The sequence below is a fragment of the Crocodylus siamensis genome, chromosome 2, assembly GCF_052110815.1.
Source record: "Crocodylus siamensis isolate JL-2025a chromosome 2, ASM5211081v1, whole genome shotgun sequence".
Taxonomy (NCBI): domain Eukaryota; kingdom Metazoa; phylum Chordata; order Crocodylia; family Crocodylidae; genus Crocodylus; species Crocodylus siamensis.
In genome coordinates, this window is record NC_143396.1 from 233,649,962 (window position 1) to 233,670,817 (window position 20,856).

The 20,856-nt window shown below is 42.2% G+C and overlaps 1 protein-coding gene across 4 annotated transcripts in view; it reads right to left on the reverse strand.

Moving 5' to 3' along the window:
* Nucleotides 1-380: 380 nt before the first annotated feature.
* BAHD1 (bromo adjacent homology domain containing 1) overlaps nucleotides 381-20,856 on the reverse strand; it is a 63,025-nt gene continuing 42,549 nt past the window's right edge. For 2 of the 4 annotated variants that reach the window (XM_090033444.1, XM_090033443.1), the window contains exons 4-8: nucleotides 15,672-16,033; nucleotides 12,789-12,948; nucleotides 11,699-11,775; nucleotides 8,747-8,838; nucleotides 388-4,585 (exon numbers count right to left, since the gene is read on the reverse strand). In XM_090033444.1, coding sequence (XP_089889570.1) covers nucleotides 4,396-4,585; nucleotides 8,747-8,838; nucleotides 11,699-11,775; nucleotides 12,789-12,948; nucleotides 15,672-16,033 — 881 coding nt within the window. In that variant the 3' untranslated portion in view covers nucleotides 388-4,395. Of the gene's footprint in view, nucleotides 4,586-8,746; nucleotides 8,839-11,698; nucleotides 11,776-12,788; nucleotides 12,949-15,671; nucleotides 16,034-20,856 lie in introns of all 4 variants that reach the window. The other 2 variants (XM_090033447.1, XM_090033445.1) reach the window with 2 other exon arrangements.

The window sequence follows — 20,856 nt, forward strand, 5'->3', positions numbered from 1 at the left end:
TTTTACTTGAATGCAGCCCTGTCTCAATTGAGACAACCTTAGCAGATGACAGTGTCACACACTGGTGGAGAAGTCTCTTACACATAGCAGACAGAAAGGAAACAGGATCATTTGCCACTTTCCTAGCATAGTTGGCTCCATGTGTAGAATGCTTCTGGGCCTAAGCCTTGAGTTACAATTTGCAAAGACATGAAAAAAAAAACACAAAAAACTTTGAAACAGGCTATTATTCCCCTCCAAAAGAACACACAGCAAGAAGTGACCAATACAACTTCACTGAGGACTAATCAGACATCAGACATTTAAGAAAAGTCTTCCTTGGAAATAGGAAGGGAACTAGCCAAGATTAGACACTCAGTTAATGCTGCAAGATAAAGACAGCAAAAATACAGAATTAATTAGCATAGCCAAGGCAGTAAGGGTTGAGGGGTGACAGGGGTATTAGAAGATTTACAAGCATACCATGGATGCTCAGGAAGAGTAGCTCCATTAATAAAATGAGGATAGCATCAGTGAATGCTCCTCTTATATGGCTGTGATGCACAAAGTCTTTTTCAAATCTGCTAGCAAGAAAGAAAACAAGAGGATAGATCTTTGGACAAGTCATAAGTAGTGAAGCACCTGTGAGCTGGCTCTAGATAAGCAAACTAGCAAAGACGGCTAATGAAATAGGACCATGCACAAACCATAGATACCCAACATTACATCATTTTTGCAATAGAGAAATCGAAACCATTAAACATTCTGGAGCATGACTTGATCTGGTTATAATTTAACTCTGGTGTATACTAGGGGCTTAGCTAATGGATGCTATCTGGGTATTAAGTGTAAGGCACCCAAATTCTTATTTACTTTCCCCTTCTGTTAGGTCACTGTAGCCTTCTATAGCTATATACACAACACCATGAACCCCTCATCCTTTCAGTCAGCTACCCAGAGGTGATATAGGTCTGTTCTAACCTGATTTTGATTGTGTCAGGTATTAGATTAATGCTACAATGTTATTCTCTTTTTTAAATTAAGGTACCTCACCTGGAAACTGTCCTCTGTTGCCAGCATTAAACATGGAATTCTAAGTGACAGAAATAAACCACATACAACTCAACATTTGTTTTCTAAATCAATACAATTTTTTAAATTTATTTTTTAAGAATTACTTCTAATATATCTTTCTCACAGAAGGAGGGTATAGGGAATGTTCTCATTCCATCTGTAAACACTGAAATACAGATCTGGGAAACCAGGGAAGAGACACAAAAAAGTGCATTTTACAAAATTATCAACTAAAATATATTTTACATGTATTATGTTTCAATTTAAATTCTACTGACTGCATTTTCAGTTTCAAAAAATATTTCCATATCTAATAGATTAAAAAAGCATGAAATATTCTCATTACGGATCAGACAATTCATTTCATTTACATGCTGTTTGCACAACAGCATAAGCAACCACGTGAGTCTTGAACAATGTTCTTGGCCTGAAGCAGATTCTGACATAACATCAGAAAAGACAGGATTCTCCTCTCCAGAGGGGGACAAAAGCCCATCCCACAACCAGGGCAAGTACAAATTCTCCTCTTCTCTCTTCTGGCAAGTTCAATGCATTTTATCCCATCTGGAGAGGAGATAAGTCAAAGGTGGAGAGGCAACCAGGAGAAATAAAATTTTCAGCAAGATACTGTGGTTTCTGAGGCAGGATTTCAAACCCTTTACTGCCATCACAGTAGTGCTAAGTGGCTAAACTGGCAGGTGGTCTCGAGAAAGCCTGTCACCACAACATTCATAAAACTACTTTTTGGAGCAGAGGATCCCCAGACAGGCTTGCTTATTCAGGGTGAAGGTCAAACTGGTCCTAAAAACAGGCTTCAACTTATCTATTTGGTGGTCTCCAAGACTTTTCCATACCACCATTCTGTATGGTTTCCCCATATTAATCCACCTGCTTCCTTCCCCTTGTGCACCATCCTCACCCACCAGCTACTGTAGCCACAACTGCCACCTCTTTCACTGAGGGACCTGGAACACAGGCAGGAGCTACAGACTACAATATTGCTCAACACACACTCCACATTTATAGCTAAGGAGCAAGATGATGCAAGACGCCCTCTAACATCAGCAAGCATCTTCTTTGCAATGCTCCCAACTTGTCCAAGTGAGAGTGTCTGAGGTACTCCTGCCCCCATTCCTGTGCTGTAGTGCCAGTGGCCTGACCTCATTATTCCAAGAGACTAATATCCAAATTAACTGTTAAGGAAATACGAACAACAAACTTTGACACCAATGGTATCTTGAGGTATAAAATGGATTAAGATGCTTAACCTACAGATCCTTGCTCACCTACCTAGGGTTAAACCTCTTACAACACATTTAGGTTGGGAGCTTCCCCCTGGGGCACACTGGCAAGACTTTGGGATTTGTCACTATCCTCTGGAACTTTGAGCAGGAATTGCCCACTGAGACTGGCTGGACATGTGCCCCACTGTCCCACACTAGAGCGAGTCAAATCTTCCTCTTCTTTTACGATCATTTTCCCATACACATTCCCTTCTTTGGTACGTAGAGCAAACTCCTGTGCATGCAGAAACACAGACTGCACCATTTCCACTTAACGGGATTTATGTGATGGTATTTTCTGTAGACCAGGCAGGTAGAGCCTCAGCCAGAGCGAGAGGGAAACCCTTGATTCCAGCTCTCTGTGTGTGTGTGGTGAGGGTAGGTAGTGCTACTTCCACTGAAAGGACAACAACATTAAAGCAGTATGAACACTTCTATCATTTAACACTAGCTCAGGAGCCCCAAAAACTGAAAATGCAGGTCCCTAGCTTAAATGAGTAACTCCAGCAGTCAGCAGGTACACGGACTGTTACAGTGTTGATTCTCATTCTTTAAATTAGTGCAATCTACAAATGGATCCCCAGTTTGTGTGACGGGTTCAATGGACTCTGTTATGCTGTCCTTTGGTTTTCTTTAGAATTAACTTGAATAGTTTGTGTTAAGATAAACTAAAGTATCTCTAGAATCTATACACATAAGGCAAGAGGCAAAAATGTCTGTAGGAATCAGGTAGCATTTTTCAACAATGCAAACCTCTCATTGGTCAGTTCCTTTCAGAAGCCACAAAGCCACTTTGGTGAGCAAGCTCAGATATCAGTATGAGTGGCAGGGGAGAGGAAAAAAGGGCAGTGCCAAGAGACAGCACTGCTAATTTCTTCAACAGTGCAACCACACCCAAGACAGACAGCTGAGTCAGGTGCTTAGAATTAAAAAGCCCAAGGAAAACAGTTTGTTTGTTCCCACTGCCTCCAGCTTCTCCACGTTCAGGGGAGAGTTTGGTTCTACAGGGACTGTCAACTACAGGAAAGACAGCTGAACTGGGAAGGGAATGAGTGAACCACTTTGACCATTTCAGGGAAGCCTGCTGAGGACCATTTGGGCAAGGAGTCTGCCATTCTGGAGAGAAGACAAACATGGCTTTCACCTACAGAGCACACCGAGCGTGCACCTAAAGCAGGACACACCTGTGGGAGGTGTACCTGGCAGGCAAGAATGACCCACAGGGGTGAGGTAAGGATGGCTATGGCAGACATGCAGCTTTCCATAATGGTGTGATGTAAGGTTTATAATCCCTGCCCCCTCTCCCTCCCTCAATGATGGAACAGTTTAAGGCCTGCTTGAAAAGCCTCAATCTGTGTGGTAAATCACAGATTATAGAACAATTGTACAGGGAAAAGGGGTCCCCCTCTCCCCTTACAAAGCAAAAACTATTCAGCATGGCAAAAATTGCTTTGCATACAGGCAATTTCAAAAGGAACTGTTGCTTTTCAAAGTAGCAGTCTCATCAAAAATCCTCTGACCTGTCTTTTCTGCTGGGCAAGCATGACTATCCTGTGCTTTGCAAAGGAATTGGTCTCAGTCCTCACTCTTCACATCAGGACATAAAAACCATGGACCTATCACAGCTTGACTTTTGCAATGCACCACAGCATCCCTCCTACATGTTCTGACCATTCCCACCAATGATGGCTCTGGATTCAGTTTACTGGCTTTTATCCCCTGCAAATCCCCATCCAATATATGCATCTCTAAATACATATATAGATATAGATTTACATATGCAAGTACCTATATCTATATACATATATCTATTTTATAGGTACATCTTAGTTTATGCTCTTTAATGAAGTGCTGTGCTTTCAACTGCTGCCTTCCTCAACAGGGACTTGTTCCTGAACATGGAGATTTTTTCAGTCTAAGGAAGGAGCGCTTCGACACTACTTCTCGCCTGCAAGCAGCACTACAAAAAGTTGCTGAGAGTGCATGGATGTTCCAGATGGTCAGCTCGCCATTGGCTCTCTGGTGCCACTTATCACCATAGTCAGCCTGAAGAGTTTCGCTACTGTGGATTCTTCAAGATGCGCCCATGTCGGAAATCATAGACATGGCGGCAGAGGAAAACCAGGTCTGGATCAGTGTCCTCTGGCACCTTGCGGTGTGGAGGTGTGGAATACTCTTCTGATGGAGGAACCATCATTGTTTTCCTGCCCGGGATGCCCTCAACACGACGCTTTGCCAAGGCACAAAATCTGCAAGGCAATGAAATACAAAAATTCATGTAGAATCTTCATTTGGTGTCTTCCCTGTCCAAATTTTCACAAAGCCTCTGACTGAAAAAGAATACTCCTTACTGCTCCTTCAAGTTGGCACCATGTTCCTGACGGGCTATGTGGGGGTAGGGGAGAGGACAGTAAGTTTATGAAACAGAAACAGCTTCTCCTAAGAGGTGATCTGGGTTGGTTTATAAGCAATAGCTGTTCTGAACTATACTGAGTAGCACAGCAGTTTGCATAAGCCTGCTGTAGATCTGCCAATATTAGGGATTCTGACAATTAATCTGCCTTGCTTCTCCACCTTTGCCTCTCTTCTATTGATTAGCACCGGGGAAGGATTATAGGTCAGGCCATTGCTCAGACAGAGACGATGGCAATTAAGCAAGAACGTAGCCAAGTCGTTAAGAACTCCCTTCAGAGCCAACAGGGCCATTTACTGATCCTGCAGGATCTTGCCATTCAAGAGCATGGATTCAAGAGAAGGAAGGAACATGTTCTAGTGCAGTGATTTTCAACCTGTGGTCAGCAGACCCCAGGGAGTTTGCAGACTATGTCTAAGGGGTCTACAAAAGACAGCTATGATCAAAAGTATGTGCATACCCAGTTATAATTCAAAGGGGTCCATACCACTATTCAAGATTTCCAAAGGGGTCCAACAACTCTGTTCAAAATTTTTCAGGGGTCTGCAAATGAAGGCTGAAAAAACATGGCTCTAATGCATTACTGCTCTTTAAAGTATGGTGTACTCCCTTAATGACTAAGCAAGACTCTATATGCACAGAAAAATGTACAGCTGTCCGCTGGTCAACCTGACAACATTACTACCAGCACGTTAATTTTCAATACTTGTGGCATAAGGTTAGCAGACCCCTGAAAGATATAAATATTTTAGTACTAGTTGGGAAAACAGGCCCAAACATAATGAAGAGCAGGAGCAAAACAAGCCCCAACATCCAAAGGCCAAGTGAAATGCACAGTAAAAGACTTGAACTTTGTCCACTGAGATGTGAGCTTAGTATGCTGGTGAATGCTGAGGAACAGTAGTTCAGGCTCCATAGGGAAGGTATTGTGCCTCATTTCTATTAATTCTAATTCTAACTAGCTATCAACAACCACACTTACCTGAATTTCAGCAGCAGGAGGACCTACACAGATGATACCTGACCTGCCCAGTTATGCAAGGCTACACATTAGTAATTGTAAAGCACTGCTCACTTGCTGCTTCAGTATACCGTGCAATTTTGGGAATGTGTGTAGAAGCAAGGGCTCCTGTAGCCCTGTCAAGTTTATTTTGTAACAGCTGCAGGAGTAGAAGTGATATTAAATAGCAGACATGCAAAAAAGTAATGCAGCCTAGAGGTCAAAGGCAGGAAACTCCAAACCAAGGTCAGCACCAGAAACAGTACTGCTAAATTTGAAATGTTTGAGGGATGTTATAAAGAGCTGTTGATGAAACATGGGCTTCCAAGTTTGGCTTGTTGAAGAACATGATCCTGAGCGAGGCCCTTATCAACCCACTTGGTACATATACTAGACAGAGCTGCTGCATCCTGTAAGAAAGGCTTCCTTTTTGCCCAGCTAAATTACCAAAGTAGTAATTTATATCAACTAGATAGGCAGAAGGTAGGGCAGGTTGCTCCTTAGAGACTAACTGGTTCAGAGAGGCATAAGCTTTTGAAGACAACAACCTACTTCACCTGGATCAGCTGATCTCTAAGGTGCCACCCTGCCATACATTCTCCCTTTATATCAGCAGTGTCAGCACTGAGATGAAATTGTTGACTGAATATGGCATGTAAATTAGCTTTGGGTATCTTCTTACTAACTCAACTAGTTGAACTTTGTACCTGAACAGGATGGAGGTGTGGCAGAGAAGCATGGCAGGACACCTGAAAAATTTCAAAAAAGGGATGCCACAGTTCACGCCATCCTATCAATTTTCCAAGCAGCTTAAAACATTCTTCCATAAAGGGCAAAGGTGATCTCAAAATTAAGCCAGGTTTGCTGACACACCCCAAGAGCAGGTCCTTTCCATGTCTGCCAGTGTTTTTATAGACTCCCTCAGCATTTAGACTAGTCCAGCCCAACAATGAACAAATTATACATCTCTTTTATGTCATTAATTAGTACACAGTAAATGCCCAGTCTACTAGTAGTACAGTAGCTCCTAACGCCACATGCACTGTGGCAGGACCTGCAAGACTAACACTGGTCTTTACAGCCACAAGAGAAAATATACTACCAGCCAGAAGAATAGCTGCAATATCCACCATCACTCACCGATGAATGGATGCCATATAAATGCCCAATCTGTAAAGTTCTCTCTATGCAGGCCAGTAAAAGCATATCAGCTTTTGGCCACTGAGTCAGAAATAGTTCTGCTTGTGCCAAGATGCACAACACACAACACACTGTGAGCAAAAGCAGTACACCAACTGCATGGCATAGCTTCACATCAGTTGCAGGGGGATCAAAGAGAAGAGAATAGGAAAAAACCTACTTTGTTTCACTGGTTGTTTCTGCCTGGATATACCAAGCTTTTTTTGTCAGGTCACTATGTTGTCTCTTTTGAATGGGGCCCATTGTGCAAGCAAGATTTGCTTTATGGTATTATTATTATTATTCTGTGGCTCACTTTAGCAAGAACTTCTGATTTTTTTTTTCTACCCTAAGAAAAATTGACACTATCTTTAGAACACTATATTTAAAACTTCTAATCACTCAGTCGCTTCTCAGCCACCAAAAGGATACATTTCCACTTAGTAGAGAGCTACCCAGATAGTGTTGGAAATATGCTGCACAGCACCTCCTTTAATCTCATTTTAAGTCTGCCATGGTTTCTGCCTACCACTGCTGATTGGTAGAGGGGGCCCTAGCAGCCCTGCCTCTTGCTGCTGATTGGATGGGAAGCAAAAACCTTGACATATTTAAAACTGCAGTGCTTGCCTCCTGGCCAATCAGGAGTGGGTGGTGAGCAGTGAGGCTACTGGGGCCCCTCCACCAGTGGCAGGGGTGGGGCGCACAGCAAAAAGAGGAAGATTAGAAAGAACCGATGTGCAGTGCACTTCAACGCAACTTAGGTAGATCCCCGTTTATTATTTCCATAGAGTTAGATTCTAAATGGTTTACTCTGGCTGTCTCTATTAGCATCAACTCATGCCACAAGCCAATTCTGCTTAGAAGTCTTATCCCACAGTGCATTACTCTCAACCACCATTTGCTTCTGGGGCTGAGTTGTTAACAGCATCAAGTAATTTGGAACTAAATTATAGATTCCATAAAACATTTCCATGTAAAATGTTCACAAAATGTCAGTGTAATTCCATTTCATTTAAAATTAATTTGCATTTTAGATACCCAAATGACAAAGCCTAGGGTGAGAAACTAGTGTAACAATTGTGCAAATATCGCCAACTAAATTTGTATGCTGCCTTATCTTGGACAAACAGAATACAGGGAAAGCATATACAGTAGGACATATTTTTCAAGGATTATTTTTCATTTTAATAGTCTAAGGTGAGTTTAAGGGGAGCACTTGAACCCAAACGTCATTTGTCAGTGCTATTTTAAATGGTAGAATCTTAGAAAATATGGAGCCTCTGATGTTAAAGCAAGTTTAATATGTATACTCTAGGCCAACTATAGGGAGATGCTGTTAGTATCTGAAATTTATAGGTGTATAAGTGATGCCAAATACAGAAAGCAAATCTTTTAATTGAACTTGGGACTGTATGCAGGTGAGAATGGGGGGCAAAAGCCAAAAACATTTTGTGGACTCAAACTGAAGTAGAGTAGGAATCAAAACTGAAATGTCAGAGTTGCACTGAATTTTAGTCTACTGATGTTCATGTGCTGTTGTAGAGAGGTCATTCATGTATCAACACTTATAAAGCTTTATAAAACTATTCATAAACACAAAAAACAGAGACATCCTAAAGAATACAACATGACAAATACCCCTTGATTAGAATATCAACCTCATTCAGTAAAACGTAATTTAGCAAAGTTTTACAGAATATGTAGGCTGCAAAGCATGTACAGTTCTGCAAGATGAGGTTAGGTAATGGAAACAGTGACAAGAGTTACTGATACAGAGATAGGTTTCAAAAGCAACAGCAAGTCAAGAGCACCACCTACCTGCAGTACTCTGCAAAGGTCAGAACATAGCACTTCTCCTCAATGCAGGCAACACTATTTTCATCCTGATGCCTGGATGCAAAGATCTCATTCTGCAAAGAGGAAATATAACAGGGAGTCACCCAACTGGGCAGTTTCAAAGATAAATGAATCAAGCTGTCCCATGTGCCCTTCAAAGAGATGACAAGTAGGTATGCAAACAACAAGGTATTCTTTAAAGAGAAGGTACTGTCTCTCCAAACAAGCATTTCATTTAACCCAAACAATTTACATTAAGAGTTCATGGCCTCTTGGTAAACAGAATGGCTTTTCTCTCTCTCTGTCTTTTCACCAGCATGTTAAGACCTCTTCCATAAGTTATTCCATTGCCATCTTGCTCCATATAGTCAGATTTATCAGGTCCCCCGCACCTGCTTGCTGGTGGCAGAAGTATGACTTTTCAGGAAAACAGATGCCACCCACAGGCAGCTCAGTGATGCTGCTTTAATAACATCTTTCATTTCAAATGTACCCGATAGTCTATGACATTTACTGTGATAAGTGCTTCTCATCAGATGAGCCTTCAGAGTGCTGCTTTGAGCAATGTGAATGCAGCTTTTAAAAACTGTTCTTCCAATACATGGGCACAGTAATAAGATACTATGGTTGAGAAGGTGGTTTTGTCTGTTGGATGAAACACTTCGACCTACCCCAACATTTGACCTAAGGGGCTGCAAGGAGAAAGACTCAGAACTTGCAAAGCAAAGAGAAAGCCTCCATTCACATTCCTCTTTGGTTATTTGCTGAAAGAAAGTGGCAGCTCTCCCCCCCCAAGCCCCCTGCTTCCCAACATCTCCAAGATGCTGGGAATGTTCTTATCTTCATTACTGTTTTAGTACAGGGAAGAAAGAAAATTCTGATTCATTCATGCTACTAGAGTGACACGAAGGGGGCATGAATAGTACGGTACTGATCTCCCCTCCAAACCACCAGTGATCTATCTTTTTTCTTGTTTTGCTTGTTCTCCATCCCAATCCAAGTTAAAGGGCAATTTTAAGTGAAGTAATGTGTGATGGCCCCCTTCTCCCTAGTGTAATTTAAAATAGTTGGATCTGAAGCAAATCGGGGAATGGCTGAGCAAAACTGAACATGTACAGGTCAAGCCATAATGAAGCTCATTTAAAGAATCTCATATATGATCATCAGCTGTTAAGAAGAAGATCTGAAGTAAAGGTGGCTGGTGTGCGAGTCTGAAGGCAATAGCACATAGGATATATTTCTGCCTAGAGCCCTAAGGAAGCAGCTAGGAGGAAAAACTCCACTATAGTCTCAAATGCAAACTCATCATCTGAGATTTTTCTTAGCAGCTATAGTTCTGCTAAAAACAACATTGAACACAAGAAAGTACTTAAGTCAGTGTTTTTGCTTACTCCTTAGATCAAGTTCACCTGAGTCATCTTTGGCAAGCCTATACCAGCTACTTAGCCCAATGGCAGCTTCTTTTAGAGCAGCTTTTGTATATTGAAATGTGCGGGAGTAAGAGACCAAGTTAGTTCTTCCTTACCACAGTGGCTGAATACACTAAGATTCAGCTTGTGGGCTAGAATGAAGCAAGGTACCAAACTTTTTTGAGAACAGGACTCCTGGACCACTTCTGGGGGACTTCCCGTTTCGCCGCTATGAGCCGAGTTTTTCTTTGCCAATTCTTCGGCCCACGGCCCAGGACAAAGCAGCCTGCGCGGGGCCCCCCTGCCTGTCCCCCAGCACACTGATGCTGAGGAGTGCACCAAATGGTGCACATTTGATTAACTGGCATATTTGATTAACCGGCATCCCCCATTCCCAGAGGATGCCAGATAACAGAGCTTTTACTGTACCTTTACCAAAACATATTGGTAGATTAAAAGTGGCAGTGGTTGCATCTTCTGAAATAAGTGCATTTTTTTTTAATTTAAAATATTTGTTTCTCTCCCCCTCCACACAATCCCAAGCAAGGCAACAGACTCAGGACTGAAGATGAGTCACATATTTAACTTTTGCTGTGAATCGTTTGTAGCATTGGAGTATATCCTTAAATCTGTTCTTAACCCTAGTTCTTCCTTTCCCTTTGATACAAATTCACTCTCATGTTATACAAGAAAGAAATGATTGCTTTTAGTTCCCTCTGATCTAAAATGCATCTTACTTCAGGTCAGAGGAATTGGAAAACTCTCCAAAAAAATAGGAGTTTCTAACAAAGTATCAAATTCATAGATCTCAGGTAAGGTGGCACTCTCAGATCTTCTAGTTTCATAACCCAAGTAATACAGGCCATAGAATTTCACCCACTACATCTTAGATCAATCCCAGAACTTCTTGTTAAAGCCGACTGTTTAGAAAGACATCCAATCTTGATTTAATTTAAAACGCAACAGTGAGTAGAATAGGCTAGATCTGTTTCCTGATTTCCAATGTAGCATACATTCCCTTCAAATTACAGTCAAAACCCCTCTTTTCTAAAGGTGGACAAGGGCTATGTTCAGATGAGAGAAAAACTAGGAAGTTTTAAAGCAAAGAATGCCCTAGGAAAGACAGACATTTCTGCTATAGCCCAGACTTGTTAATTTTGACATTAGATTGCTTATGCTTGATATTAAACACAGAGGTTTTACTTCAGTCTGGCAGGATCCATGGAGAAGCCAAGGGTATGTCTACGCTGGGCAGTTATGACACAAAGCAGTGGAGTGCTGAGATACACTCCCCACACTGCTCCCCCAAGACAGGGGAACTGCCTCAGCCCAGAGCTTCCTGGGGGGGCAGCGCTGCACTGAGATAACTGGACTAGTTTTGGTCTGAGAGTGTGGAAACAGCAAGTCTCAGTACATCACTACTTGGCGCCATAAGAGACCATTGAAGAAATAGTCCTCAGAGATATACGTATGAAGATCCTTGCCGATTATCCCTCCTTCCAGTTATGCACTTACAACCTCTCACCTGATGCATGCTGGGATTGCGGCCCCCCTGAGTGTGTTCTGGTCTGTAATACCACAGGAGGCTCATCATCAGCTCCCCTAGAAGGAGACAAAATATGTTTTAACAAAGAAGTAATCTAGAAGCCAGGACTGAAAATGCTAAAAAGATCCTGCTGTCCAATTTTCAGTTACACTTCATCCCATCAGCCCCTGCGCATTTCCATAGCTCTCATCTAGCTGCAGCTGTGCCACAATAAATATTTTATGCTGAACTGGGTTTCCTTTTGTTACAGCAACTGGCTCTGTAAAACAAGTCATGTCACTATTGCATTATACCTTCACCACCTAATAACCATTGTGGCCCCACGCAAAGTCAGTAATGAACAAAACTAAACAATAGCATCTCTGTTCAAGTACTTTGTCAAGAATACTTGTCCAATGCTTAGGATGTTTACTCCCGGACATTAGTACCAAAAATAGTACCCCTAGGCTCTGGTTTCAGTGTTGCCCTCAGTTCTTATGTTCTGCTACCTCACAAACTGCAAGGGCTATGACAATCTTCGCACCATTTGGCAAACAAAACTTCTCTAGCTCTTGCCTAGAATGCTGGTCAGATGTGGGCCTTCAAAACTGAAATTGCAGTACTCCAATTCCCATTTTGCATTCTCCAGATGTCCAAGTTCCAGTATGGTACTGCCTGCCAAGATCAAAAAACTCTGCAACCAGAGCTTTATACCATCTCCCAGGCTACAAATCATATAGAACATTTGAGTAATTAGTGTCTCATGAGCTATCTGCTGCTACAAAATCATGGGGGAGGGATTGTTGCTAAGAGGTTTAGTTGGCAGATCAATATACATGCATTCAAGACTACACAAGGTTTCCAATTACCAGTTCTGGGCCAGTGATTAGAGGGAGTTTCAGTTCCTGCAGCACAAGTACATTCAGAGATTACCAAGCATAACCATGAAGCACCGATTGCCACTGCCAAATTGGGTGATAGGTGAAATTCATTTGGCAAACTTACAACCCTTACTTAATTCTGCCACTCACATTCCTAGATTTGACAAGTATCAACAAACACAATTTGTTTCCTTGTCTCTATCCAATACCTGTTTTGGGGTCTTCCCACAGTGCTGATATTTTTGCCACATAGGGCATAGATTTCTTTCGTGGTCCTGATTTCAAAAGGACTGTATCTCGTACCCGGATAATTTCCCCATCTCTCTCCACAGCCTGGTAGCTCTTACGAATAGCCGGCTCTGGTTCATTCTACAGTGTTGGGAGAAGAAACAATTGAAAATTTAGGCTAATAAATACTCAGCAACACATCTAAGCTTCCTTTAAATCTTTGTCCATTGAAACCTTCCCCACAATTTCTGTCCAAGCAGTATACCTCAGTTGCAAGAGATCCCTAAAAGAAGTCATACAGCACAAAACCACTCGCAGCAGTTCTAGTCTCAGAGGAGCAATCTGAAAAGCAGAGAGCAGCATGAACTATTTACTGATGAATCCTCTGCCCAGAGAAAAGCAAAAGAATATTCTCCTGGGCTCAGTAATCAAGTGTCTTCAGATCGGACCAGGTATGGCTGCTGGCTTCCAACATTAAAAAGACAGAAAACGTATTGGTATTGCTTTGGTACAGCACAGACTGCAGAGCATTCAGCTCAGTAGCTTAAGCAGCAGTTCTAATATCCTGAAAGGAAAACATATTTTGAAACCAATTCCTCTGTTTTGAAGGAACCAAGAAATCAAGATTCCTACACTTTTGTAGAAAGGAATTTACTTTTTGAAGCGTTTTGGGACAATTATTTTAGGTGCCATTGTAGGTTTCCAGCTACTCCACATGCTACTGAAGACAATGAAAACTGGCTTTATTAATTTCCAAGTGCTTATGCTATGCTAGAGGTTGTTAAAAACTTGCTGGACTAATGCAATTAAAGTATCTATTGTATCATCTTGAAAAATACAGACATATTGAAATCCATTTAACTAACACAGTTGAAGTCCAGCGTTAGTAATCTTCACTGCTATGGAAGCTTCCATTCTAACCACATTTTTTAGCTTCTAGCATTACAAAATTCTCGTTTTTGGTCTGTAAAAATCTGGACTGGAAAATGATTTTTCAAGGAGATGAGCAGAATAGGTTTAAGTTTTCTGTCCATCCAAAGTCAGAAGCATTGCACGTTCTGAAGTCTGAAGCATATGGAGATTACTGGTTGGTCTGATTCCCTTTAGTAGTAAGCATAAAAATCTACTAGAAGTGCTGTTGAAAGGGGTCTCCCCCCGTCTCCAATTTTCCACAAATTCATCCTTAAACAGGATGCAACTCTAGCTGACAACTTCAGTAACTTCAGCAAACTGCAGTAATGCAGCCTCAGTCAGAGGCATGGATCACAAGAGTCTGAAAGAGCCATTCAACAGGATAAGTACCTGGGTAATCAAGCAGATTCTGAGAAACAATGAGTTCTCTGCATGACTTGCGCTACCTGTTATTTTTGCTTCTCAGCTTGCCATAAGCTAAGAATTCCTGTCTGCGACCCCAGCTGATGAAACTGAATGCCTCTGAGGGAGACCTTGTTTGATTGATCACAAATCAATGTTCTTCTCTACTACCTGTATTGCCTGCAAGATTCCCATCAAGGCTCTGCCTCTGTTGAGGTCCATGATAGTATAGATAGGAATTCCCTCCTATCTGAAGCTGCAAGAACAGCCACAAAGACTTATGTACCCAAGGCAATACAGCAAGACCAAATGGCAATCTATGCTGAACTAATGCTAACAGTCACTGCTAACAACTTAGCTTGTGAACAGACAAAAATTATGCCCGCAGCCAACAGGAAGCCTCTTGTAACGTAAGAGCTCTACTTGCACTTTTACAGGCATCTGTCCTACTACCTCTGATCCAAAATCGGTCTGGTCCCTCCTGACCTTTTGGTCAGAAGGAATAGGGACACAGGCCCAGGGTTCTAAGTCAAGAACAACTTGTTTTGCTCTAAGATACCAAATAATTTCCTTGAGGTCCTTTCTGTCCATTTGGTTATCAAAAGGGGTTTCAATTCATACCACAGATGAAGTGTAACTGCAGAGCATGGTAACCAATAGAGATGCCTCCTAGGAATCAGGTCTCCACCTTTGAGTGCTCAGAATACCAGAGGTCAACTGAGCAGGAAAAACTAGCTCAGAAAGTTTCATAGAGGAGTGTCTGGCTATTGTGGAAAGGAAGTTAGACCTGGGGCCCTTCCCACCTTCTTGATGACCCACTGGACTGACCACATCCTCTTTTCATGGCTTTGTACTGGGAAATTGTTGCTGCAGCTACAGATGCCACCTATGGTTGATACAAAAAGCACAGCTTGGCAGTAGCTCATTTTCCCCCTTACAGGAATTACCCTAGGACACATGCTTCTTCTGCTTGTGAAACCACATTATTTCCCTACTGAAGTTCACTGCCTCTGACCAACCAGATTTGTGCTGACTCACAAGGACACAGCTTGGCCAATTTTCTCCAGGACAGGCTGAGATGATCAAGTGCTCAACAACTACAGAACAAGTAGTGCTCATCACTAAAGATATTTCATCTGGGGAAAGGTGCAGAAGAAATGAGTTTCGCCTTGGAACTCCTTCTCCACTTATTGGCCCTGCTTCATACAAGTGAATGAATCCCTGCAATACCTGGGAGAACAAGGAAGCCAGGCAGGAATCAAGCAACTCAGCCAAAACATTCTGAAGCAGTACAATTTGGTTTTTGCTGCTGAGACTCCGGAATGATATTCAGTGATGTCTTGCTAATACAGAGGTAGGTTTCCAAAGAAAAGAGTCACACAGGTGGATTGTCTAACAACTGAACGCTGTACATCCATTTGAGAGGCTGGAGAACACATGACTTGTCTGCAGACAGGTGTACACAGGACAGCAGGATTTGCTGGGGGGAGGGGAAGAACATGGGAGGGAGGGGGTTGTTGGGTTGGGGGGTTTTTTTTGCAAGCACTTACCACGACATACACAGCCTTTTCACAGGCTGCACCCACAGGCATCCAGCCATTGGTTGCTCTCCGCCTGTTGATGCGCTGCTGCTTTGGATGACAGTGCCCTCCTGCTGCTTTGCTGTCAGAGGCATGCAAACAGCCTGTAGTATTCCGGAGCCCGGATTTGGAGCCACTGGGGGGCTTGGAGCTCTGAGGACATTCTCGGGCCATGGTCTGGGGGTCTGAGTTCGGGGTCTGCAAGTGAGGAACAGGTTCTGCAGCTGGTGGCACACTGGGTACAGGACATCCTGAGAGTGGGTGGGCAGGTGATGCAGGGTGGCCTGCCACAGGGATTGTGAGGCTCAGCTGGTCCAGAGACTTGCAGCCTTCTACCAAGGAGGTGGGGAAGCAAAAAAAATAAAAAGAGCAATATATGATACAGTTAGCAGATCACCTCAAGCTAGACAATACCTTCCTGCACTTTCCCCTTTGTTGCATTATTAGTAGTAAACATTTACGTTCAAACTAAACAGACTTTCTAGGTTATGAAACACTTTGCTTTTAGAATCTAGCAGTCGTACAAGGCAGCATGGGGCCTGGCACTTCACCATGCTGCTCTGAACTGCATTCTACCTATAACATCCTATTTGATATTCCCCACAATAATGCCAGTCTGACACATACAGAAGGTTTGTTTAGCACTTTCACCCTGTCAACAGATAAAAGTGAAAGCAACTGAAAGGCTTTCATTATGAGGAAAGGATTAAACAATATTAACAAAAAAGGCTGGCCTCTTCCAAGGTGCCAAACTTGTTATTAAACTTTCTAACCAATGAAAATTGAGAGATTTCTAGAGATTCAAATAAATGCTAAAGCATGGGGCAAAAACTTAAAAACAAAGCATATGCTGTTGCTGCTAGGAAATCCATATATTCTATAACCAGTCAAATTTACTACAACTTAATTTAGCAAGTTAGGTGACAAAGCCTTCCAAAGGGATCCCAAAGCACTTATCACCCATTCAGGAGTCCCACTGCAAGAAGTGTTCAATACACAACAATAAGCAAAAACGAAAGAACAATCTTCTTAGTGTTGTACAAATGTAGCGATCCAGCATTACGAACTCCAGCAGTAACAGAACTCCCAAATTAAACGAAAAGAAGATCCCCATATTTCATAAGTCTAAATGCAGGTTTTGGAATAGCCAGTATGGCCTCATCCGGCAATCTCAGAAGGCAGAAAAAGTTCACAGGAAGCAGCTTTGGTAAGTATGCAGGCTCCCAAGCACACCACAACAGAAATCAATGCAATTTAAGAGAGTCAATGTAATAAGCTATTTGATTTACAGCTCAATCATGGCAAAGGCTGCTTCTGGCAATGGGAAGCTACTGTCCTCTGCCTCCCTGAGCCCTAAGGTCATGAAATGATAACTTCCACTTGGAGATGGGAACAATAACAAAAAAGACTGAATGCACCAGCTGTAAAGACAAGTTGACTTTTAGACGAGCCAAACACAGCTCTTTTTGGTCATTACTTGCCAATTCACCCAAATCAAAATATTCCAGACGGTGCTCCAGTCTGGCAAAGCTCTGACAGAAGAACCAGCAGGAAACCAGGCTGGCTTCTATCTCATTCCGCAGAAACCCAGCTGCTGGGCTGCAATTGAGCTGGTAACTGCAAAACTTCCAGGATCTCTTGCTTCAAGGCAGCTTATCAGAGGGGCCTGCCCTCTCAGCTAGGGCACTATCCCCTTTTGCAAAGGAACAGGATTTGTTACCTCTCTCCACACTGCTCTTTTTAGCTAAAATAAATGACACAATATTTTAACAGCTAAACGTTACTGATGCAGTCATTTAGAGGGGCTGGAGACTCATCTTGTCCAATTTCCAATCTTCCTCCTGTTTATCATCTTTTAAATATTATGTCTATTACTAAATAGTTCCATCAGCTGAGGAATGGTAGAGAAACTTTTGCGTGGCAGGAATATTCCTTCTTCCAGGCAAGCAGTGCTCTACAGCTGTAGGCTGCAAAGGGAGGGTTCAGATCCTGTATGGCCCAGGCCCTAGACCAAACTTCAGAGCCTGTGGAGTAATGTAAGAAACTGCAAGGACATTCAGGCCACAAGATATTTTCATGTTCTAAACTGAACCTTAACAAGCAACTTCACTTGGAAAGCTAAATTGGCTGTGAAGAGGGAAATAATTCAACAGATACTTAGCAGGTACATATGCATATGAGAATCTCCTTTGTCCTCCTCTGTCATCTCCACTAAGGGTCAACATTTTGGCAGGCATGATACATTAGCTCTGCACCCTCCCAGTGTCACTGATCCTTTTCCCTTATCTGACCTGATGCTCTGCTTTCTGCTTCCTGAACTACATGCCACTGTGCTGCCTGTCCCTTCCCCAACCTGCTGAGTGCCCCATACAGATTGCTCATACTAAAGGCTGATCACCTCCAATCTACACAATTCCACATTACAAAATACTCAATCAATTCCCAATTTAAAAAACTTAACAATGCAGCCTACCACCTATTAACACGTCTGCTACATGTGCTCCCAGTAAAGCTCTCTATATCTTTTCAACAGGAGTCATCAATTTACTCATTGCTCAGTAACCCCATTACCATGCTTTCAATTACACAGCATACTGTCACTAGCACATAGAAATAATTGCTCTCTGCTGCCCTGAGCAGTGCTGGCCATATGCACCAGTCAAAGCCCAAACCCTTTCTTCTGTACAGAGCAGAAATCCATTCACCTATGTCCACTCTCACCCAATGAATGAGACCAGTATGGGAACACAGTTGCAAGAAACTTGATAAGGCAAACTTGCAACCGTTAGATTAACAACATTATCCTGTTTTTAAGGATAATTTGGGGCACTGAAGTAATTCTTTGCATTCACTAATGCTAGCATTCCAGAGAAGGCTCAACTCTCTTTTCATAAGTCACAACAAACTAGACTTGGAACATTAGAATGAATTAGGCTAGAAAAATATTTTTTCTTCCGCACTTCACTTGGCAGAAGCAACAGTTGGAAAACATTTTTGGGCTGCAAACCAGAGTGACCCAATTTGGGTCACAGGTAGTCAGACAAGTGCTAGGACCCAGCCATTGCTTTTCTCCACAACAGCACAAGGTGAGTGTCCAGAGCTAGAGCTTTTCCTCACCATGGCAGGGAAAAGCAAGTGGTGCTGAAGCCCCCTGCTGCCAAAGCCTCATGTCCATGGATCAGATCAAATGGCTCTGCACTCAGTGTCTGTAGGTTGCCAACTCCTGGTCTAAGTCATTCAATTTTTCCAAAATTCAAAACAGAAATTACTCAAAAAAAGGCAAACTAATTAGCAGCTCCTACCAACACATTTTGACACATATAACCCAAGTACACCACATCTGAAAATATGCTGAGACTGTTTGTTTCACTCCTTTTCCTTAGAAAGATCAGAGCACTCTGGAGGAACACCAAAGAGCATGAGAAATCCTACTCTTTTAGAACAAGCTGGTACTATCCTGAGCATGTTATTCATCAAATCACCTTTCTAGGAAAAGCTGACCACAGTAGCATGACAGATTTCTCCCTCCACATAGAAAATGATTCAAGGCATCACCAAAACACCTTCCTAATCCTTTCATTTGAATCTTGAGCTAGCCCTACCGAAGCTGTGCAACTTAATTCTTTTAAGTATATGACAGACTGATGCGACTCAAGTCGCTATGCAGAAAGTGGTCCAGAAACAAGGATTCTTGTCTTTAACGTTCTCATGAGCATTATGCAGCTATAAAGCCTCTTCAAAGTTATTACCAAGAACTACATTATTACCAGCAACAAATCTAGTCTCCAGCATAGGGGGTAGCATCCTGATGGCAGAGGTACTTAGGAAAAGAACTGATGCTTCATTCAAATGCTCCTCTGACTTGCATCAACTTCCTAGGATGGGAGATTACTATGAAGTCTGCTTCATCTTGTATGCTTGACAGAGATTTCATCCACCTACCTGAAATCCCACAGCAGTTCTAATTAGATAGGTTAACCTTCCCTTTGAATCCTAAATTGTTTGTGTAGCATTGCTGTGCATGGCTGAACAGCTGTGTCTACAGAGGCAATTTCATCTCAGAGCTGGATGAAGCAATCCCCATGTATAGATTATACTGTATATTGGCATTAGTAATACACATCTCCCCCCTTACTGTTTGGTGGCTTTTATGCTGAAAAGGTACTGGCATATCATTTCTTTGGCACAGCAATTCTGGTAACCTATTTTTAACACTAAACAACAAGCCATTTTTCAATAGTAAAGGCAAAGCTCCAGAACAATAGCCACTATAGTGCAAGGCTTGTGGAAACCATAAATGGGGAAAAAAAAGCCATGTAAATACTAGCAACACTTATTAAACTGGGTTTTTTTTTTGTTCTTCAGTGACCCAGAGGTGCCATACAACTATGGGGTATAATATGGAGTCTTTTGGTGGACAACTTTAGTATGCTCAAAAAGAAATAACAACATTAATCAGAGTATCCCCCCATAAATCTATTCTAGGAATATTACTGCTTCAGAAATGTGCCCTGCAGCCTGGAGATGGAACCCCAATAACCAGATCAGATTGAATACGCAAGACACTGTTAGCTTCCTTAACACAACTCTGCCAACATGACTGGACCTTTAGGGCAGGTCTACACTTAGATCAGACAGTGCTATGGAGCGCTGCCATGAAAGCATGCCCCCCAATTTGAGAATGGTGCTGGCCACACCCAGCAGAGGTCTAAGAGACCTTTTTTTTTTTTCCATACAAGGCAGGTTTTCATAACAGCATCTGCAGCAACAGCATCTAATGCAACTTAGACACCTTCAGAGTAAACACTTTTACATCATTCAGTCTCCAATCAACAGCTTGAACAGAGGGTCCAAAGACTATCTTGAATGATAATATTGCAAAAGCAATTTTTCCAAATGGACCACTTGCCTTTTTGGAAATAGGTCATTTGCATACTCTATCAGATCAAAAAGCTAGGATTCAAACTAGGGACCACTCTCTACTTGTCCCACATCCAATCACTAGCTCTTGGATTTAAAGTTTTCCACACCAAGAGAAACGTTTTAATAGAAAGAGCTTTCCAGCAAAGACAACAGGAATGTCCTCATCTTTGGAAGATGACCCAAATATTACTTCTTCCTAACCAATAACCAGTACAGGTTTAGATTAAACCAG